Source organism: Scomber japonicus, chromosome 15 (genome assembly GCF_027409825.1).
Source record: "Scomber japonicus isolate fScoJap1 chromosome 15, fScoJap1.pri, whole genome shotgun sequence".
NCBI lineage: Eukaryota > Metazoa > Chordata > Actinopteri > Scombriformes > Scombridae > Scomber > Scomber japonicus.
In genome coordinates, this window is record NC_070592.1 from 3932923 (window position 1) to 3957059 (window position 24137).

Sequence of the window (24137 nt, forward strand, 5' to 3'; positions counted from 1 at the left end):
TCAAGTGCATTGTTGTCTCTCACCATTTTTTCTCCTTCTCCAGATGAAGACTCCAGTGATGCAGACTGCCAGGAGCAGCAGCAGTCCTACAACACCTCCAATAACAGGACCAGTAGAGGAGTCTGAGGGAGGAACTGGAACCAAAACAAAACATTCACAGTGTGTGTAGGACAATGCACCTGTGGTATTTCCACCTATAATTACCTAAACTGTGATAATCAAACATCATTATTGAAAATGTAATTTGGTACTTTGATCCCCTTAAAACACGGAGCTTTCTCCGTCATGATGCACAGACAGACTGCTGAGGATATGGATGTGCAGAGTTGTAAATGTGACTACAGCAGCTCAGTTATGCTGCCATAAGCAGATTATGTCTCTTTTTAAGTGAAATTCACATTACTGGACATGTTGATCTGATGGTTTAATTTGGCATCACAATAATCTATACAGTTACCACCTGCAGTTTAATACACCTTATTGCTTCTGACCTCTGTGTGTCCATCTTGTGTCTATGTGGAATGTGCATAAGGTAATAAGTACATTTGTTAACCCTGGACTAACCCTCAGCTCCATAACGTCCGGACTGACAACTTTGTTTCAAACTCATTTAAATGATAAAATCAGAACCCTGAGTTAAAATGTTAAGAATATTCACAGCGATCACATGTGTTTATTTCATTGGATAACAAATATTTTGAGGCAAAAACATTGTAAAATCAGTGTTCCAGTCTTACCACGGTTGGTCTTGATCACAGCTTTGTCCAGTTTGGTGATGATGTCGTCCTTCACACCAGAGAGATGAAACACACATTCATACCTCCTCCAGTCTTCAGATGTGACTGATGAAAGGTTCAGGTCAACATTTATCTGGAAGGATCCATCATGGTTGGGGAGGATCTCTCCAAGCTCCACATCCTCATGAAGCTCCTCTCCATCTTTCCTCCAGAATATGTCGGCTCTGTTAGGGTAGAAACCTGTAGCGAAGCAGCTGACTGGAGAGGAGGGAGTCTTCTGGAGGAGAGACACTGAGGGAAGGTCTGGGGGGACGGATGGGGAAGGGGTTTAGAAACAGAAGAGACGTTTAAATATTGGGTCATGAAACTACATCAGGTCACGTGATTCTACCTGTTCTCAGCAGATGGCTCTTCCCAAGGTCCAAATATCTCTTCAAAAACTCAGGGAAAAGCTGGGTAAGTACATTCTTCCAATCTTCATTTATACGTCTACGACTGTCCCAGTTGTGTTTGATTTTGTCAGCTTCTGGTTTTTTTGCGATCCATGTCAATGTCTTTGGGTCAAATGCTAAGAAGTCTTCTCCATCAAGACCAAACTGAGCAAATCCATTAACCTCTCCAGTCTCATCGTCCCATTCACAGCCCTGCATCCTCTGGAAGACGTAGACACCTGAGACAGAGAGAGAGCAGAGTGAGATCCCACAGAGGGTTACAGGTGAGGCTGCATTTTAGAGAATGTCAAAGAGCATGTGGAAGAGTTACTGCTTCATCACAAGGACAACACACAGAAATACAAACACTCACATCAAGTAGCGATGTAAACTTTCAACTAAAACTTTACATTTAAATATATAGATGAAATCAGACATGATAAGAAAGGCAACAAACACACAAAACGTGCCAGATTCAAATCTAGATCTTGTTCAGTCTTTCAGTGAATGCAGCACAAAGTTACCAGATAAGTTAAGTGAAATATTAATATTGACCCTCCATTTAGAAAAAGTCACATTACATGGTCAGTAAACGAGTGAGTGATATGAGGGAAGTATATGTGGATTTAACAAACATGTTAATGGGATCTGTTCTCTATTTGACAAAAACACAACTTTGCGTTATTACATTACTTTTACTTACCTCCAGTTTTAAAACTGTCAACTTTCAACAATTTTTTGTAGGTACGTAGGATTAACAGACACATATCATTGTACCATATGAAGTGGTCTGGATGATCATCTATCAGTTTTTGTGCCCAGTCCAGTTTAGCTTCTACTTTCCTCCCAATGCTGTCAAAGTAACCTATTGGAACTTCATCAACGAACCCAACAACCATAAAATCTGGGATATTTTTGATTCCAGAGGACATGGTGAAGTCAAACGTCAGCGAGTGCTGGGCTGTAAGTGGAAGAGGTTTGAAGGGTATTTAAGTTCATATTCAGACTTATGACAAATACAAAATTACATTTAATTACATTCAATATTTTGCCCAGCATGATTTCTAAGACAAAGTTAGTGACGAGCTGGTGATGAAAGTGGAACATAAGAGCCTGATATTATAATTGGACTGGAAGCCGAGGAGCCAAAAACTTGACAACTCAAAACACAAATCAATGCTGGGTATGTTAATTATTATTGACACATTTGCTATAAACGACTGAATCAACTTTATTAACCTTACTGATCATAACTTTATATCAGGTTAGTAATGACTACACACTGTAAATATTCACATTTAAAAATAACTGAAATGATGAATCTGGATACAAATACTGTACACTACTATGGGATTCCTGAAAGTGCAAACATGTGATAAGCAAAGTATATGAAATTAAAGTATCTTCTCTAATTAGTTTGCCTTATTATTGCCTTATAATATTCACCACCCCATTTCTTTTAGAAATTATATGATTTTATGATACACTTTAAAAAATGTGTCTATAATAAATAATGCCATAATAATAAACATGAGTTGTTAGTTCAGTTAGAAGCTTCTAGTTCAATGACATCAATATGAAAAACTTCAACCAAGAAGGAACAAAAGCCAACTGAACTAGGTCAAAGTCAGTAATAAATACACTTACTTAATAAATATACTTACACAACTGTTTAAAAAAAGAGTATTACATTACCTGGAGTGGAAACATGGCAAAAGAGAAGAAACAACAGAATCCTATTCATCTTGCTTTGATACAGACTTTAAAAACACTGTCAAAGACTGTCACCAGTCCACACAGACACGATGAGGGATTGGAATAAGTGGACTAACCAGTATAAAAGGAAATATGGTTGTGCATCATGTGTTACCAGGAAGTCAATTCAATGTCTGACTCTATTTACAAGAAGTTTAATAGCATGTAGTAACATGAGCAACTGTTTAAAGTCAAGAATAAAATTGATCCTAAAATCAGAAAAAAAAGTTACACAATTAAGAAAGTGTAAGAGCAGTTCAAAGATGCTCTTTAGAAGACAGAGTGCACCAGCAGGCAAAGTAAGACACATTTATCTACAGTATACAGTACAGCACAATTCATACAATGTGGCACTTTCAAAGTGCCTGATAGTGAATGACTTTCCACTAAAGCTCTTTGTCTGCACTTGTTTGCAGTTGAAGTCCAAAGCACATTGTGTTATGAAACACAGAATGTGATACATTAAACATGACACACTTCTTCACTTGAAGAGTTGATGTTACCAGCTGCAGTTTACCAGAGAATTATTATGTTTCTTTCTTTTAAGCTGTGAAAGCATTACAGTAGAAATGCTCAAGATCCAGTGATCATGATGTGACACAGATGTACAAACAACCATCATTTATTCAACCTGGGTAATAAGTTTAGTTGAAAGGATACACATGACTGCATTAGTATTGTTGTATCTCAATGTCTCAACTTCCCATAGTAACAAGAAACCTGCTAAACTTGTTTCTATTTTCAGTTTACCTTTTCCCTCATAGTTCAGATTTCTGTGTGATAAATCACGTACTGACTCTCTGGATTATTAACATATCAACATTTACAGAAATGTCAGTAATTATAAGTTAACATTACAAAGTAATACAAAGGAAATTAGGAATCAGAAAGTTTTTTAATAAAGTTTAAAAACTTGAATGTTAATATGGATTAATATTACATAATGGCGCTTACCATTAATATTGTACTTTCAGGGTTTTAGTCTCAATCCCACTGGCTCCCAAACTAGGGGTCGGGCCCCTCCAAATGCAGGGCAGGCAAAGCAAGGCACATTTATTTGTACAGCACATTTCAACATCAAGGCAATTCAAAGTGCTTTACATAAAACATAAAATGCATCAGGACAGAATATAAAAGCAACACATGGAAAAATAAAAAATGTTTAAACACAATTGAAAGTGTTTAAATGGAAATTAAATTAAGCTAAAATAGAATAATACAGCTTTAAACAGGAGAATATAAAGTTACAGTGCAGTGTGACATGCTAACCCTAAAATTTGGATTTAATTAAAAGCAGAAAAAAACAAAACAGTCTTCAGCTGTGACGAGAAACCTGCTAAACTTGTTTCTATTTTTAGATTGCTTTTTCCTAATGTGGTAAGTCGATTAATGTGGCTGTTGAAATTCATGTGTGAGTGCATGACTACAGCAAGATTTCTGTGATTTCTTGTTTGTGGTTTTAAACATCACCAACTGAAGCGGAGCACTGACTTTTAATTGTTCTTCCTCGTCTCCAAAAACAATTACTTAAGTTTTATCTTTGTTTATTTGAAGACAATTCAGGCAAATTCAGTCATTGATTTGTTCAGGGCACTTACTCAGTGCTTGTATTGGTCCATAGTCCCCTGGAGATGTGTATATGTAAATCTAGTAATGTGTTGTGGTCGACTGTATCAAATACAACACTGAGATCCAGCAATACTAAGACTGAAATTCTGTCACTGTCAGTGTTTAAGCATGTCATTGAAGACCTTAACAAAAACTGTCTCAGTGCTGTGGTATAGTTGAAATCCTGACTGGAAGACATTCAAACTGTTGCTTAGTGCCAAGAAGTTGTTCAGCTGTTGGGAAACTGCTTTTTCAATGATTTTACATACAAATTGGAGGTTTAAAACAGGCCGAGAATTGCTCATTAATGAAGTGTCTCAGTTTTTCTTCTTTAAGAGTGGCTTGATGCCAACAGCTTTCAGAGCCTGTGGAAAGACACCTGAAAGAAGAGATGTGTTGACAATCTGTAGATCTGAGGCTGTGCAGTTCGAAACCATTTTGAAAAAGCCTGTGGGCAGAATATCAAGGTAGCAGGAGGAAGATTTCAGATGTTTTACAATGCCCTCCAGGTTTTTATAGTTGATCGGATAAAATTGTGTCATACGAGCTGAATTGATTTTAAATGGACACAGGGACAATACATATCCTGAACCTGATATGGAGGCACTGACTGTCTAATCTTCTGAAATTTGTCAGTGAAGAAGGAGGCAAATTCATTGCATGGCATGTTGTAAAGAATTTGAGAAGCTACAGATATAGGAGGGTTGGTTTACCTGTCGACAGTAGCAAATAAGGAAAATGTATTATTATTGTTTTTGGCAATGATGTCAGAAAAGAAGGGCCACCTTGCATTTCTCAGTTCTGAATTATAAATGCAAAGCTCTTTTTGTCAATGTCATAATGAACCTGGAGATTTGTTTTGCACCACCTGTTTTCAGCTTTTCAACATTCTCCTTTTTCTACTCTGACCAGTGTGGCATTTCTCCATGGAGATCTTTTCTTACCAGAGACCACCTTCACCTTAGAGCTGTGTTCATGCCCTGCAGGACAAACTGGAGTATCACACCACCAGGCCAACATCAGGCATCAGTGGATAAAACCTACAGCTGTTTTTCCAACATTTTCATTCCAATAAGTCCAGAGATGATGAAAGAGAACTGCTGAGACTAACATTAGGAGGTCAAGTCATTATTTTCAGAACTGGTATCATATCAAGACTCCCAACATTCCCAGTTTAAATGACACAATAAGAGATAGATGCTTCATTTGAATTCAGCAAAGACACGCCTCACTAGAGTGTTTCCCAGAACTTGTTACAAAACCTTTAAACACACGTATGACAGGAACACCTCTTATTCAGGTTTTCAGGAGGATTTTATTTATTAATTGAAGGTAAATATAAACCATATTACAACAAATTACCCGGAAGACCTTGTTTTGACATATGGTATTGAAGTTGAACATTTAATAGTTTTCCCTCATAATCCTTCTTTATCTGACCATTATTTAATAACGTTTGAATTCCTATTACTGGACTATACGCCGTTAGACAAACATGTTCTTACTAGATGTCTGTCTGATGGTGTTGTGACTAAATTTAAAGAAATAATTCCATCAGTACTGAACTCAATACCATGTCTCAATACAACCGAGATGACTTATTCTGACTTTAGTCCCCCCCAGATTGACTGTGTTGTGGATAGTGCTGCAGACTCACTGAGAAAAACTCTGAACTCCATCGCCCCTCTAAAAAAGAAGGTAATTAAACAACAGAGAACATCTCCATGGTACAATTCCCAAACCAGACAATTAAAACAAACTTCACGAAAATTAGAAAGACTATGGCGTTCTACTAAATCAGAAGAATCTCACTTAGCCTGGCAAAACAGTCTTAAAGCATATAAGAAGGCCCTCCGTAACGCCAGAGTCGCCTACTACTCATCACTGATAGAGGAGAATAAAAACAGTCCAAGGTTTCTTTTCAATACTTTGGCTAAACTGACAAAGAGCCACAATACTACTGATCCATGTATTCCTTTAACTCTCAGTAGTGATGACTTCATGAGTTTCTTTAATGATAAAATTGTAACCATTAGGGACAAAATCAATCACCTCTTGCCCTCAATAAACTCTGATTCATCTTCTAACACAGAATACCTAGACATCGCTGTTAAACCTGATACCTTAGACTGCTTCTCTCCAGTCAACCTTACAGAATTAACTTCAATGATTACTTCATCGAAACCATCAACTTGTCTCTTAGACCCGATTCCAACTAGGCTGCTCAAGGAAGTATTCCCCTCAGTTAGCACTTCCTTGTTAGATATGATTAATCTGTCTTTGGTGACAGGTTATGTACCACAGTCCTTTAAGGTAGCTGTAATTAAACCACTTCTTAAAAAGCCTACTCTTGATTCAGAGGTTCTAGCCAACTACAGGCCGATATCAAACCTTCCCTTTCTCTCTAAGATCCTTGAGAAAGCAGTTGCTAATCAGCTGTGTAACTTTCTCCATAGTAACAGTTTATTTGAGAATTTTCAGTCTGGATTTAGAGCTCATCATAGCACAGAGACTGCACTGGTGAAAGTTACTAATGACCTTTTAACCTCATCAGACAATGGACTTCTCTCTGTCCTCATCCTGTTAGACCTCAGTGCTGCCTTTGATACTATTGACCATCAAATCCTGCTGCAGAGACTTGAACATTTAATTGGCATTAAAGAAACCGCATTGAAATGGTTTAAATCATATCTATCTGATAGATTTCAGTTTGTAAATGTTCATGATAAATCCTCCATGCAAACAAAAGTTAGATATGGTGTTCCTCAAGGCTCAGTGCTTGGACCAATACTATTCTCCTTATATATGCTTCCTTTAGGAAACATTATCCGGAATCACTCAATAAATTTTCATTGCTATGCAGATGATACTCAATTATACCTATCAATAAAGCCTAATGAAACTAACCAATTATCTAAACTACAAAAATGCATTAAGGACATAAAAGCCTGGATGACCTGCAACTTCCTGTTATTAAACTCAGAAAAAACTGAAGTTATTGTGCTTGGCCCTAAACACCTTAGAAATTCACTATCAAACGACATAATTACTCTGGATGGCATTACTCTGGCCTCCAGCTCCACTGTAAGGAACCTAGGAGTTATCTTTGATCAGGATCTGTCCTTTAATTCCCATATAAAACAAATTTCAAGGACTGCTTTCTTTCATCTGCGTAATATTGCAAAAATTAGACATATCCTGTCTCAAAATGATGCTGAAAAACTAGTCCATGCATTTGTTACTTCTAGGCTGGACTACTGCAATTCATTATTATCAGGCTGTCCTAATAAGTCTCTAAAGACTCTCCAGCTGGTCCAGAATGCAGCTGCCCGTGTTCTGACAAAAACTAGAAAGAGAGATCATATTACTCCCATCTTGGCTTCACTGCATTGGCTTCCCGTAAAATTCAGAATAGAATTCAAAATCCTCCTCCTCACCTTCAAAGCTCTTAATGGTCAGGCCCCATCATATCTCAAAGAACTGATAGTACCTTATGTACCTACTAGAAGACTGCGCTCCCAGCATGCAGGTCTACTTGTGGTTCCTAATATCTCTAAAAGTAGAACAGGAGGTAGAGCCTTCAGCTATCAGGCTCCTCTCCTGTGGAACCATCTTCCAGATTTGGTCCGGGGGGCAGACACCCTCCCTACATTTAAGAGTAGGCTAAAAACTTTCCTTTTTGATAAAGCTTATAGTTAGGGCTCTTTGAGCTCTTAACTTATGCTGCCATAGGCTTAGATTGCCGGGGGACCCCCACCCCCATGATGCACCGGGCCTCTCTCTCCTCCTCCTCCCTCTCTCTCTCTCTACCTATCTATATCCATTAACACTCATGTTCTATTAATGCATTCAATAACCTAAACTTCTTCCCCGGAAGTTGTCTTTCTGGTTTCTGGTTTCTGGCTCTGCTTTCTCGTCCTACAGGTAATCTGGGCCTGTAGACGACCGGATGACGGATTCCAGTCCCGGACCATCTGGCTCCATTGTTGATTTTCATTGTGCCTCTCTCCTCTATCCTTCCTTTCTCTCCTCTCAACCCCAACCGGTCGAGGCAGATGTCCGCCCACTTCTGAGTCTGGTTCTGCCTGAGGTTTCTTCCTGTTAAAAGGGAGTTTTTTCTCGCCACTGTTGCTCATGTGGGAATGTTGGGTCTCTTTAAAGTTAAAACCTGAAGAGTTTGGTTTAGAACCTGCTCTATGTGTAAAGTGCCTTGAGATAACTTTGTTGTGATTTGGCGCTATACAAATAAAGATTGATTGATTGATTGATCCTTCCCTCACTTTAACCAACCTGCACCGCTATGATGGTAAACACCCTGATCACATCCCGTCTGGACTACTGTAACTCTCTCCTCTTTGGTCTTCCGCGGAAATCTCTTCATAAACTCCAACTAGCGCAGCCGCTCGTATCACAACCAAAACTCCCTCTACATAGGCGCCGGGAAGTGTGGGTGCGGCAGGGACTGCAGCACCCCCTGGTGGCGAAACTTTAAAACTGCTATGAAAATAAAATGATATCTTATAAATATCGTTTGTTGTTGTTTTCTGTTCCGCAACATTTTGTATGTCATGTTTGGAGTGTGGGATGAAGAGAGGGATCATTTTAGTCATTTAAAATGATTTAATTCAACTTCAATGTGTATGTGCCATGTGTATGTGTACGTGCCAATCAGATTTGTCTTGACGTGATTGGGCTTCAGCCTACACATAGCATCCACGCGCACACTCACCATCACACACAACAACAAGTATAAGTAAGTAGACACAGTGTCTTACATCTCCGCTTCTTAACCAGATGGTAGCCTATATTTATATTATGATTGTGATTTATGTATGCCTATTATTATAAACAAGCGAACAGTCTTTTTGCAAAGATTTTGCATATAGTCTGTTACTTTGTGGCACTAAAGCCTTTTTGACTGCATGTGGTTTATTAACACTTCAGAGTGTGATTTTTATTTACCGAAAGTATGATTGCATACGTTTTTCTATAGTTAGTTTTATTTGATGTGTTTGTGATTGATGTCTAAAGTGATTAGGCCATTGCATTGCATTTTATGTATGTTGGTTTTACACACTAATTGCTGTATGATGCTGTTTGATGATTGCATACACTATGTTTGATGTTACCCGCTGCCGCCGTGCAGGTAGCCTATTTAATATGGTTTGTGACTTAATCTGGCTGTATCGAAAGTTCTGATTATTACATTGCATTTTCAGTATCTTCATGCAGAGGAGGGACTAGTGATTTTTTAAATGGAGACAGAGCGATAGAGAATACAGCATCTGCAGAATACAGAGCCTGTGAAACACCACCACCCCACCACAGCACCCCCTGCCGAAAAATCCTGCGCGCCTGTCCCTCTAATGAACACATCACTCCTGCCCTGCAGCAACTTTACTGGCTCCCTATCAAATCCCACATTGACATCAAGATTATACTCCTCACTTTCAAGACCCTTCACAACCTGGCACCATCATATGAACTTATTAACATCTACACACCTTCCCGAACTCTCCGATCCTCCTCTGCCCCATCTGCTTAACTACCATGGGGTCAAGAGCCTTCAAGATGATCAATTAACAATTCATAATGAACCATTAACTTGTAGAGGATGTAGAGACACTTGTTTGAAGTGAGAACATGAAGAAAAAAACAGATCACATAACCTCACAGAAGATGTATACTGTCATGTAGACAGTGCTGCAATATGCAATAAAGTACATCCATCAGTACAAGTTAAACTGTCACTACTCCAGCAGTTAACAATAATGTTACAATGGCATTAACATTAATCATCCACATGACAAATATAGGACATGGAGATGTCAAAAGTATACGCTCTGAGAAGTGTTATTGCTTTAATATGTAAGTTTCAATTTTAAAAAGTGTCTATCCTGATGATCATCAAAACAATACATTTGATATCCGAAGATAAAAGATGCCTCACTGGAGTGATGTTGTGGCTCTTTGGTGTCTGGTAGCTGCTGCAGTGATTCATCTCCACCAAAGCTCTGAGGAAACAGCTGGACAGCAGCATCACTTCTCTCCAGATGTTGTCACTCCTGCAGTGGAGGATTCACATCAACATTAAAGCTTCTTTCAGCTCTCAGATAATCTTCACACATATCAATCTTCACTGCATCCACTGATGACATGAAACTCATGAATCTGATCTATGAATTCACACTTTAAATTGATGACTTTCTGATTGTTCCTGTAAGGTCACATCTCAACATTCATTAAGTTTGTTAATGTACATTTATGGTGCAAAATAGGATAAAATATAGATGTCACAGTTTGAGTTCACTATTAGTGGTCATATCATACAGTTTTTGATATCAGTCAAAAACAGCCAAACACTTTCAGTACTTTAAGATATGAGAACATACTTTCAGTATATTCATTACAGTATTATATCAGTAGCTAGTTTCAGGAGCAGCAACAGAGGAGATTCTTCATACAGTATCTGCTCAGTGTTGATGACATGATGAAATACTCACGTGTCTGCATCTTTGACTTAAGAGGGTTCAAAGGTTGAAAACTCTGAATATTTGAAAGAAAGATAAAGTGTCCGTAATTCAATTTAAACTATTAACTGTATTTGGTTGTACAGAGATATAATCTGACAGAATACTCACCGTTTACAGGGATGAACTCTGAAATACAGATGAGATTGCATTTTTTCAAAATTTAAAATGTCAAATTGTATTAAAGCAAACAAAGAAAAAAATAGTTTAATAGAACCACTGTATGTATTCATTTCATTTCACTTATTTCCACTTTTATTTCAAATGGTAAGAGAGTAACTTTCCAGTTAGAGGTCAAGCTACTGAACATCAGTCAGGTTACACTGTTATTTGTATGAAAGCCCTGAAAGGCAAGTGAGCTTTCTACATTATTTTGTGTTTATGACTAATGGTAAAAAAATTAAAAAATTAAAAGATTTTGTCTGGATAATCTTTGTAATTTTTTTCATCTGTGTAAATGGGTGAAAACGAAAAGTTTTGGCAGGTGAAATTTGTGTGTATGTCATGAATTGTTTTTGTTGCAATACTCATTTTTGCCACAAGAGGGCACAAGTATACAACATGTTCTAAATGGGACTGAAAGTATTTGGTCCTGGTGAGTTTTAATTTCCCAATGTATTCAAAACATTAGGTACATTTATTAGTGTTGTGTCTTCCTTTTGGCTAGAGACGTATTTTAATCAGCGCCAATCTGTTTTTATTGTCATACACTGAGAAGCGTAGTGACACATGAAAATAAAAATTTCATCTATTTTCACAGATGGAAAAAAAAACTTACAAAACATATTTTTAAAAATCCTGGCAAGACTTTTTCTCCACTTGTTTCACAGTTGAAAAGGAATTAACCTCTGAAGTATAAATGTCTAAATTCAGTACTGGAATACATTAACAGTGACGTTAAGATGACTTCAAGTGCACTGTTGTCTCTCACCATTTTTTGTCCTTCTCCAGATGAAGACTCCAGTGATGCAGACTGCCAGGAGCAGCAGCAGTCCTACAACAGCTCCAATAACAGGACCAGTAGGGGAGTCTGAGGGAGGAACTGGAACTAAAACAAAACATTCACAGTGTGTGTAGGACAATGCACCTGTGGTATTTCCACCTATAATTATCTAAACTGTGATAATCAAACATCATTATTGAAAATGTAATTTGTTACTTTGATCCCCTTAAAACATGGAGCTTTCTCCGTCATGATGCACAGACAGACTGCTGAGGAAATGGATGTGCAGAGTTGTAAATATGACTACAGCAGCTCAGTTATGCTGCCATAAGCAGATGATGTCTCTTTTTAAGTGAAATTCACATTACTGGACATGTTGATCTGATGGTTTAATCACAATAATCTATACAGTTACCACCTGCAGTTGAATACACCTTATTGCTTCTGACCTGTGTGTGTCCATCTTGTGTCTATGTTGAATGTGCATAAGGTAATACGTACATTTTTTAACCCTTGGCTAACCCTCAGCTCCATAACGTCAGGACTGACAACTTTGTTTCAAACTCATTCAAATTATAAAATCAGAACCCTGAGTTAAAATGTTAAGAACATTCACATCAATCACGTGTTTATTTCATTGGATAACAAATATTTTGAGGCAAAAACATTGTAAGATCAGTGTTCCAGTCTTACCACAGTTGGTCTTGATCACAGTTTTGTCCAGTTTGGTGATGATGTCGTCCTTCACACCAGAGAGCTGAAACACACATTCGTACCTCCTCCAGTCTTCAGGTATGACTGATGAAAGGTCCAGGTCAACATTCATCTGGAAGGATCCATCATGGTTGGGGAGGATCTCTCCAAGCTCCACATCCTCATGAAGCTCCTCTCCATCTTTCCTCCAGAATATGTCGGCTCTGTTAGGGTAGAAACCTGTAGCGAAGCAGCTGACTGGAGAGGAGGGAGTCTTCTGGAGGAGAGACACTGAGGGAAGGTCTGGAGGGATGGGGGGGGGGGATTTAGAAACAGAAGAGACATTTAAATATTGGGTCATGAAACTACACCAGGTCACGTGATTCTACCTGTTCTCAGCAGATGGCTCTTCCCAAGGTCCAAATATCTCTTCAAAAAATCAGGGAAAAGCTTAGTAAGTACGTTTTTCCAAACTTCATTTCTGAGTCTATCGCTGTCCCAGATGTGTTTGACGTTGTCAGCTTCTGGTTTTTGTGTGATCCATGTCAGTGTCTTTGGGTCAAATGCTATGAAGTCTTCTCCATCACGACCAAACTGAGCAAATCCATTAACCTCTCCAGTCTCATTGTCCCATTCACAGCCCTCCATCCTCTGGAAGGTGTGGACAGCTGAGACAAACACAGAGAGCAGAGTGAGATCCTACAGAGGGTTACAGGTGAGGCTGCATTTTAGAGAATGTCAAAGAGCATGTGGAAGAGTAACCGCTTCATCACAAGGACAACACACAGAATACAAACACTCACATCAAGTAGCGATGTAAACTTTCAACCAAAACTCAACACTTAAACACACAGATGAAATCAGACATGATAAGAAAGGCAACAAACACACAAAACGTGCCAGATTCAAATCTAGATCTAATTCAGTCTTTCAGTGAATGCAGCACAAAGTTACCAGATAAGCTAAGTGATATATTAATATTGACCATCCATTAAGAGTCACATTACATGGTCAGCAAACGAGTGAGTGATATGAGGGAAATATATGTGGATTTAACAAACATGTTGACAGGATCTGTTTTCTATGTGACAAAAACACAACTTAGCGTTTTTACATTACTTTTACTTACCTCCAGATTCCTTATAATTGTCAGTTAATTCTTTGTACTGTTGTAGGATTGTCAGACACCTGCCAGTGTACCACTTAAAGTGCTCAGGGTCATCATCTATCACTTTTTGTGCCCAGTCCAGTTTAGCTTCTGCTTTCTTCCCAATGCTGTCACAGTGACCTACTGCAACTTCATCAATGAACCCAACAACCACAAAATCTGGGATGTTTTTGACTCCAGTGGACGCAGTGTAGCCAAGCTTCAGCGAGTGCTGGACTGTAAGAGGAAGACGTTTTAGGGTTTTTAAGTTAATATCCAGACTTATGACAAATACATAATTACATTTAATTACATTCAATATTTTGCCCAGCATGATTTCTAAGACATATAAAGTTAGTGACAAGCTGGTGATGAAAGTGGAACATAAGAGCCTGATATTATAATTGGACTGGAAGCCGAGGAGCCAAAAACCTAACACAACTCAAAACACAAATCAATGCTGGGTATGTTATTATTGACACATTTGCTATAACGACTGAATCAACTTTATTAACCTTACTGATCATAACTTTATATCAGGTTAGTAATGACTACACACTGTAAATATTCACATTTAAAAATAACTGAAATGATGAATCTGGATACAAATGCTGTACACTACTATGGGATTCCTGAAAGTGCAAACATGTGATGAGCAAAGTATATGAAATTAAAGTATCTTCTCTAATTTGCCTTATTTTGCTTGAATAGTGATATAATATTCACCACCCCATTTCTTTTAGAAATTATAAGATTTTATATTATTATTTAATTTGATGAAACACAAAATCTGTCTATAATAAATAATGTCATAATAATAATTAACATGAGTTATTCAATTAGAAGTTTCTAATTCAATGACATCAGTATGAAAAACTTCAACCAAGAATGAACAAAAGCCAACTGAATTAGGTCAAAGTCAGTAATAAATACATTTACTTAAAAAATATACTTACACAACTATTTAAAAAAGAGTATTACATTACCTGGAGTGGAAACATGGCAAAAGAGAAGAAACAACAGAATCCTATTCATCTTGCTTTGATACAGACTTTAAAAACACTGTCAAAGACTGTCAACAGTCCACACAGACACGATGAGGGATTGGAATAAGTGGGTAGTCCACCCAGTATAAAGGAAATATAGTTTTGCATCATGTGTTACCAGGAAGAGTCAATTCAATGTCTGACTCTATTTACAAGAAGTTTAATAGCATGTAGTAACATGAGCAACTGTTTAAAGTCAAGAATAAAATTTATCCTAAAATCAGAAAATGAGAAAAAAAAGTTACACAATTAAGAAAGTGTAAGAGCAGCTCAAAGATGCTCTTTAGAAGACAGAGTGCACCAGCAGGCAAAGTAAGACATGTGTATCTACAGTATACAGTACAGCACAATTCATACAATGTGAAACTTTCAAAGTGCCTGATAGAAATTCATTCATTTTAAAACTAGTGTAGTATATCTCTTGAGTGAATGAAGAACGAACCGAGGACCAAGTCGAAGTTCTTTTTTAGTTTTCTTTATTACCAATTATCAATTAGAACCCTGCCTAGGTAAGTGGAGACAGAACTTTGTCAATTTGAGGCTGAGGTGTCCCTGTCCAATGGAGCCTTGCTTCTGTCTCTGAGTATTCTCTGTGTGTAAGATCTTTTATACTAAGGTTACGCCCCACAAATGTATACATTTTCCCATGCATTGGCACTATGTTTCTCATCCTTAAAAAGGACCCAATATATATTTGTTTATGTTCCCATGATCCAATACCTTTACTGTTTGACAACCTCCAAAGATTAACAACCCTAACACAGGATGAGACCAGTTTCCATAGGAAGACTCTGTCTGTGGGAAACAAGGTTCAGGCTAAGCCCATACATACAAAGCAAAACTCTTATGTATTAGGAAGACATAAATCTGTAACAGAAAATAGAAATACATAAATCTGTAGCAGAAAATACACTACACTAGTGAATGACTCACTTGTTTGCAGCTGAAGTCCAAAGCACATTGTGTTATGAAACACAGAATGTGATTAAACATGACACACTTCTTCACCTGAAGAGTTGATGTTACCAGCTGCAGTTTATCAGAGAATTATTATGTTTCTTTCTTTTAAGCTGTGAAAGAATTACAGTAGAAATGGTCAAGATCCAGTGATCATGATGTGACACAGATGCACAAACAACCACTTTAGATCACTTATTCAACCTGGGTAATAAGTTTAGTTGAAAGGATACACATGACTGCATTACTATTGTTGTCTCAATGTCTCAACTTCCCATAGTAACAAGAAACCTGCTAAACTTGTTTCTATTTTCAGTTTACCTTTTCTCTCATAGTTCAGATTTCTGTGTGATGAATCACGTACAGACTCTCTGGATTGTTAACATATCAACATTTACAGAAATGTCAGTAATTATAAGTTAACATTACAAAGTAATACAAAGGAAATTAGGAATCAGAAAAGTTTTTAATAAAGTTTAAAAACTTAAATGTTAATATGGATTAATATTACATAGTGGTGCTTACCATTAATATTGTACTTTCAGGGTTTTAGTCTCAATCCCACTGGCTCCCAAACTAGGGGTCGGGCCCCTCCAAATGTAAGGCAGGCAAAGCAAGGCACATTTCAGCACATTTCAACATCAAGGCAATTCAGCTAATCTGTATAATTTAGCTTTCTGATGTATTATTTTATTGGACAGTTTTTGTCATATAAAGAAAATAAATAATTTAGGTATAGTAAGCGATGTGGGGGAAAACGAGGATAAAGTTGTTGATATTTGAGTGAAAACAAAAACACCACCCCTCCCCTCCCTTCGTGCTCCTTCTGGGGCTCCACCCCCAAAGTTCATGGACGGGCATTGTCATGGTAACGGACGTAACACTGCGCAAGCTTCAGTTTGATAGCAGCATTTATTGCTCTGATAGTACAGGTGGCTAGACTGGCTAACACCAGACCGCGTCTCGATCTCATGTGAGATTATTGTGATAGCAAACCTGTGTTTGTCTTCATGGCTGTAAACACTTTGAACGCAGTGAACAAACACCAGATACACAACGAGCAACTACACAGCAGCTACGTTGTAGGTTACGTTAGCACGATGCTAACGTTAGCACGCGAAGCTAATGTGCAGAGCGTCAAACAGCTGTAGTAACAACTCTGCTACTATACAGCTAACATCACAACAACAACATATCCAGACTTACTAGATATGAGCTGAATGTCAGCAGGTGACGTTACAGTTTATGTGAAACAGACAGACAAGATACTGCAGAGTATGAAGGCCTTCAATCCTCCTCAGCTCTTTAACCTCCTGACATAAAGGCTGAAGACCTACAACGAGAAACATTAATGATACTGCTCTTGAACGCTGGGAATCATTCTGCAGTTTCAGCTTCCTTCCTCAAGATGGCGACATTGCAGCTTTGCAAATTCAACAAGTAATTGATCGAAACAGCTGTCATTGGTTGACATCCTGCAGGTTGCAGGTTACAGGAGTCTATACTCACAGACTCCACTTTAAAAGCAAATATATTGCCCTTTGTATTAGTTATGTTTTTTATAGATTGAAGAGAAGAAGTTCATGGTGAATGGATCTAAACAAACCTATGTGGAGACTGAGTTGGAGCTGTGTTCATGCCCTGCAGGACAAACTGGAGCATCACACCACCAGGCCAACATCAGGCATCAATGGATAAAACCTACAGCGGTTTGTCCAACATTTTCCTTCCAACAAGTCCAGAGATGATGAGAGAGAACTGCTGAAACTAACATTAGGAGGTCAAGTCATTATTTTCATAACTGGTATATCAAGACTCCCAACATCCCCAGTTTAAATGACACAATAAGGGATAGATGCTTCATTTGAATTCAGCAAAGACAAGCCTCACTAGAGTGTTTCCCAGAACTTGTTACAAAACCTTTAAACACACGTTTGACAGGAACACCTCTTATTCAGGTTTTCAGGAGGGTTTTATTTATTAATTGAAGGTAAATATAAACCATATTACAACAAATTAACACAACAATTACACTAGAGAATGTAGCAGCCTTTCTAAACAAAATTCTGGTAAGTACACTGAATTGAAAAAAATAAGATATATAAAAATGTTTTTCTAATTCTCATTATGAACAGATTAGATATGATTTCTATGCCTTTGTATAACACATCTGAGAGCTGTGTGTTAGAAGACATAACTCAGGTATTTACATTTTATTTAAAGTGGGAGAAGTTTGTATGCAGTGTTCAAACTATGGGAGAAATCACTATAAAACTGAGAAAGTAATTGTGAGTAAAAGCATGAGTAGTTGAACATCTAATGGTTTAAGTATCATCATGTCTCCCACTATTGGATATAATGCTAATGATCATCAAAAACAGTATAAATTTGATATTCGAAGATAAAAGATCTCACTGGAGTGATGTTGTGGCTCTTTGGTGTCTGGTAGCTGCTGCAGTGATTCATCTCCACCAAAGCTCTGAGGAAACAGCTGGACAGCAGCATCACTTCTCTCCAGATGTTGTTACTCCTGCAGTGGAGGATTCACATCAACATTAAAGCTTCTGTCAGCTCTCAGATCATCTTCACACATATCAATCTTCACTGCATCCACTGATGACATGAAACTCATGAATCTGATCTATGAATTCACACTTTAGTTTGATGTATCCTGTGATTTGAGTTCACTATTAGTGGTCATATCATACAGTTGTTGATATGAGAGCATACTTTCAGTATATTCATTACAGTATTATATCAGTATACTGTAGCTAGTTTCAGGAGCAGCAACAGAGGAGATTCTTCATACAGTATCTGCTCAGTGTTGATGACATGATGAAATACTCACGTGTCTGCATCTTTGACTCAAGAGGGTTCAAAGGTTGAAAACTCTGAATCTTTGAAAGAAAGATAAAGTGTCAGTAATTCAATGTAAACTATTAACTGTATTTGGTTGTACAGAGAGAGATAATCTGACAGAATACTCACCGTTTACAGGGATGAACTCTGAAATACAGATGAGATTGCATTTTTTCAAAATTTAAAATGTCAAATTATATTAAAGCAAACAAAGAAAAAATTGTACATGTTTAATATAACCACTGTATGTATTCATTTGACTTATTTCCACTTTTATTTCAAATGGTAAGTGAGTAACTTTCCAGTTAGAGGTCAAGCTACTGAACATCAGCCAGGTTACACTGTTATTTGTATGAAAGCCCTGAAAGGCAAGTGAGCTTTCTACATTATTTTGTGTTTATGACTAATGGTAGAAAATAAAAAGATTTGGCTGAATAATCTTTGTAATTTTTTTCATCTGTGTAAATGGGTGAAAAAAGTTTTGGCAGGTGAAATTTGTGTGTGTCACGAATTGTTTTTGTTGTAATACTCATTTCGGCCACAAGAGGGCACAAGTGTAAAACTACCATGTTCTAAATTGGACTGAAAGTATTTGGTCCTGGTGAGTTTTAATTTCCCAATGTATTCAAAACATTAGGTACATATATTAGTTCCATGTCTTCCTTTTGGCTAGAGATGTATTTTAATCAGCTCCAATCTGTTTTTATTGAAAACTTACAAAACATATTTTTAAAAATCCTGGCAAGACTTTTTCTCCACTTGTTTCACAGTTGAAAAGGAATTAACCTCTGAAGTATAAATGTCTAAATTCAGTACTGGAATACATTAACAGTGGAGTTAAAATGACTTCAAGTGCATTGTTGTCTCTCACCATTATTTCTCCTTCTCCAGATGAAGACTCCAGCGATGCAGACTGCCAGGAGCAGCAGCAGTCCTACAACACCTCCAATAACAGGACCAGTAGGGGAGTCTGAGGGAGGAACTGGAACTAAAACAAAACATTCACAGTGTGTGTAGGACAATGCACCTTTGGTATTTCCACCTATAATTATCTAAACTGTGCTAATCAAACATCATTATTGAAAATTTAATCTGTTACTTTGATCCCCTTAAAACACGGAGCTTTCTCCGTCATGATGCACAGACAGACTGCTGAGGAAATGGATGTGCAGAGTTGTAAATGTGACTACAGCAGCTCAGTTATGCTGCCATAAGCAGATGATGTCTCTTTTTAAGTGAAATTCACATTACTGGACATGTTGATCTGATGGTTTAATTTGGCATCACAATAATCTGTACAGTTACCATCTGCAGTTGAATACACCTTATTGCTTCTGATCTGTGTGTGTCCATCTTGTGTCTATGTTGAATGTGCATAAGGTAATAAGTACATTTGTTAACCCTGGACTAACCCTCAGCTCCATAACGTCTGGACTGATAACTTTATTTCAAACTCATTTAAATTATAAAAGCAGAACGCTGAGTTAAAATTTTAAGAATATTCACAGCAATCACATGTTTATTTCATTGGATAACAAATATTTTGAGGCAAAAACATTGTAAAATCAGTGTTCCAGTCTTACCACGGTTGGTCTTAATCACAGTTTTGTCCAGTTTGGTGATGATGTCGTCCTTCACACCAGAGAGATGAAACACACATTCGTACCTCCTCCAGTCTTCAGGTGTGACTGATGAAAGATACAGGTCAACACTCATCTGGAAGGATCCATCATGGTTGGGGAGGATCTCTCCAAGCTCCACATCCTCATGAAGCTCCTCTCCATCTTTCCTCCAGAATATCTCGGCTCTGGCGGGGTAGAAACCTGTAGCGAAGCAGCTGACTGGAGAGGAGGGAGTCTTCTGGAGGAGAGACACTGAGGGAAGGTCTGGAGGGACGGGTGGGGAGTGGGTTTAGAAACAGAAGAGACATTTAAATATTGGGTCATGAAACTACACCAGGTCATGTGATTCTACCTGTTCTCAGCAGATGGCTCTTCCCAAGGTCCAAATATCTCTTCAAAAACTCAGGGAAAAGATGAGTGAGTATGTTTTTCCGATTTGCATTTTTGGGTCTATTGCTGTCCAAGATGTGTTTGGTACCTTCAGCTTCTGGTTTTTGTGCGATCCATGTCATTGTCTTTGGGTCAAATGCTAAGAAGTCTTCTCCATCAAGACCAAACTGAATGAATGCATTAACCTCTCCAGTCTCATTGTCCCATTCACAGCCCTCAATCCTCTGGAAGGTGTGGACAGCTGAGACAGAGCCTGAGAGCAGAGTGAGATCCCACAGAGGGTTACAGGTGAGGCTGCATTTTAGAGAATGTCAAAGAGCATGTGGAAGAGTAACTGCTTCATCACAAGGACAACACACAGAAATACAAACACTCACATCAAGTAGCGATGTAAACTTTCAACCAAAACTTAACACTTAAACATAAAGATGAAATCAGACATGATAAGAAGGGCAACAAACACACAAAAACGTGCCAGATTCAAATCTAGATCTTGTTCAGTCTTTCAGTGAATGCAGCACAAAGTTACCAGATAAGCTAAGTGAAATATTAATATTGACCATCCATTTAGAAAGAGTCACATTACACGGTCAGTAAACGAGTGAGTGATATGAGGGAAGTATATGTGGATTTAACAAACATGTTAATGGAACTATATCTGTTTGCTATTTGACAAAATCACAACTTAGTGCTTTTACATTACTTTTACTTACCCCCAGATTCCTTATAATTGTCAATTAATGCTTTGGACTCTTGTAGGATTAACAGACACCTCTCAGTGTACCACTTAAAGTGCTCTGGATCATCTTCTAGTAGTTTTTGTAGCGAGTCCAGTTTAGCTTTTGCTTTCTTCCCAATGCTGTCACAGTGACCTACTGGAACTTCATCAATGAACCCAACAACCACAAAATCTGGGATGTTTTTGACTCCAGAGGATATGGTGAAGTCAAACGTCAGTGAGTGCTGGACTGTAAGAGGAAGAAGTTTAATGGTTTTTAAGTTCATTTTCAGACTTATGACAAATACATAATTACATTTAATTACATTCAATATTTTGCCCAGCATCATTTCTAAGACATATAAAGTTAGTGACAAGCTGGTGATGAAAGTGGAACATAAGAACCTGAAATAATTGGACTGGAAGCCAACTCAAAACACAAATCAATGCTGGGTATGTTAATTATTATTGACACATTTGTTATAACGACTGAATCAACTTTGTTAACCTTTACTGATCATAACTTTATATCAGGTTAGTAATGACTACACACTGTAAATATTCACATTTAAAACTAACTGAAATGATGAATCTGGATACAAATACTGTACACTACTATGGGATTCCTGAAAGTGCAAACATGTGATGAGCAAAGTATATGAAATTAAAGTATCTTCTCACCACCCCATTTCTTTTAGAAATGATATGATTTTATGATATTATTTAATTTGATGAAACACAAAATCTGTCTATAATAAATAATGCCATAATAATATTTAACATGAGTTGTTAGTTCAGATAGAAGCTTCTAGTTCAATGACATCAGTATCAAAAATTCAACCAAGAAGGAACAAAAGCCAACTGAATTAGGTCAAAGTCAGTAATAAATACACTTACTTAATGAATATACTTACACAACTGTTTAAAAAAAGAGTATTACATTACCTGGAGTGGAAACGTGGCAAAAGAGGAGAAACAACAGAATCCCCTTCATCTTGCTTTGATACAGACGTTAAAAACACTTGGAGGAAAGACTGTCAACAGCCCACACAGACAGGATGAGGGATTGGAATAAGTGGACTACCCAGAATAAAGGAAATATAGTTTTGCATCATGTGTTACCAGGAAGAGTCAATTCAATGTCTGACTCTATTTACAAGAAGTTTAATAGCATGTAGTAACATGAGCAACTGCTTAAAGTCAAGAATAAAACTGATCCTAAAATCAGAAAATGAGAAAAACAGTTACACAATTAAGAAAGTGTAAGAGCAGCTCAAAGATGCTCTTTAGAAGACAGAATGCACCAGCAGGCAAAGTAAGACACGTTTATCTACAGTATACAGTACAGCACAATCATACAATGTGGCACCTTCAAAATGCCTGATAGAAATTAATTAATTTTAAAACTAGTGAATGACTCACTTGTTTGCAGCTGAAGTCCAAACCACATTGTGTTATGAAACACAGAATGTGATTAAACATGACGCACTTCTTCACATGAAGAGTTGATGTTACCAGCTGCAGTTTACCAGAGAATTATTATGTTTCTTTCTTTTAAGCTGTGAAAGCATACAGTAGAAATGCTCAAGATCCAGTGATCATGATGTGACACAGATGCACAAACAACCACTTTAGATCATTTAGATATTCAACCTGGGTAATAAGTTTAGTTGAAAGGATACACATGACTGCATTACTATTGTTGTATCCCAATGTCTCAACTTCCCATAGTAACAAGAAACCTGCTAAACTTGTTTCTATTTTCAGTTTACTTTTTTCTCATTCCTCCTCCCGTGTGATAAGTCACGCACAGACCTCTCTGGATTATTGACATATCAACATTGACAGAACTCTATTTCTACCTGACACTTTAGGCCTCCATTAAAAATAAAAAAGGGACTATACACCGATCAGGGATAACATTATGACCACCTGCCTAACATTGTGTTGGTCCCCTTTCTGACCCGTCGAGGCATGGACTCCACTAGACCCCTGAAGGTGTGTTGTGGTATCTGGCACCAAGATGTTAGCAGTAGATCCTTTAAGTCCTGTAAATTGCGAGGTGTGGCCTCCATGGATAGGACTTGTTTGCACAACACATCCCACAGATGCTTGATTGGATTGAGATCTGGGAAATTTGGAGGCCAAGTCAACACGTCAAATTTGTTTTTGTGCTCCTCAAACCATTCCTGAACCATTTTTGCTTTGTGGCACAGCACACTATCCTGTTGAAAGAGGCCACAGCCATCAGGGAATACCGTGATGCAGACCTTGTACCGGTATACAAGGTCTGCAACAATGCTTAGGTAGGTGGTATGTGTCAAAGTAACATCCACATGGATGGCAGGACCCAAGGTTTCCCACAGAACCCAAAGCATTACCCAAAGCATCACACTGCCTCCACCAGCTTGCCTTCTTCCCATAGTGCATCCTGGTGCCATGTGTTTCCCAGGTAAGAGTGACGTAAAAGAAAACATGATTCATCAGACCAGGCCAACATGATTCATCAGACCAGGCCAACATGATTCATCAGACCAGGCCAACTTCTTCCATTGTTCCGCGGTCCAATTCTGATGCTCACATGCCCATTGTTGGTGCTTTCGGCGGTGGACAGGGCTCAGCGTGGGCATCCTGACTGGTCTGCGGCTATTCAGCCCCTTATGCAACAAACTATGATGCACTGTGTATTCTGACACCTTTC

At 37.9% G+C, this 24137-nt stretch overlaps 2 protein-coding genes across 2 annotated transcripts; both read right to left on the minus strand.

Annotated features, from left to right (window-relative positions):
* Window positions 1-5551, minus strand: LOC128374598 (major histocompatibility complex class I-related gene protein-like). The gene is made up of 5 exons (XM_053334843.1): window positions 5476-5551; window positions 1872-2129; window positions 1129-1407; window positions 738-1040; window positions 1-122 (listed from the first exon to the last, which is right to left on the minus strand). Exons 1-5 carry the CDS (start codon window positions 5549-5551, stop codon window positions 1-3), a joined length of 1038 nt encoding a protein of 345 aa, XP_053190818.1.
* Window positions 5552-8957: 3406 nt separating this feature from the next.
* On the minus strand, window positions 8958-23634 carry LOC128374600 (uncharacterized). Its single transcript, XM_053334844.1, has 16 exons — window positions 23401-23634; window positions 21432-21681; window positions 20681-20971; window positions 20263-20592; window positions 19563-19649; window positions 15824-15833; window positions 14831-14883; window positions 13827-14081; window positions 13087-13365; window positions 12698-13000; window positions 11993-12109; window positions 11173-11190; window positions 11035-11050; window positions 10482-10596; window positions 10036-10095; window positions 8958-9005 (listed from the first exon to the last, which is right to left on the minus strand). The coding sequence occupies exons 1-16, from the start codon at window positions 23632-23634 to the stop codon at window positions 8958-8960; spliced, it is 2466 nt and encodes an 821-aa protein (XP_053190819.1).
* Between the last annotated feature and the right edge of the window lie 503 nt (window positions 23635-24137).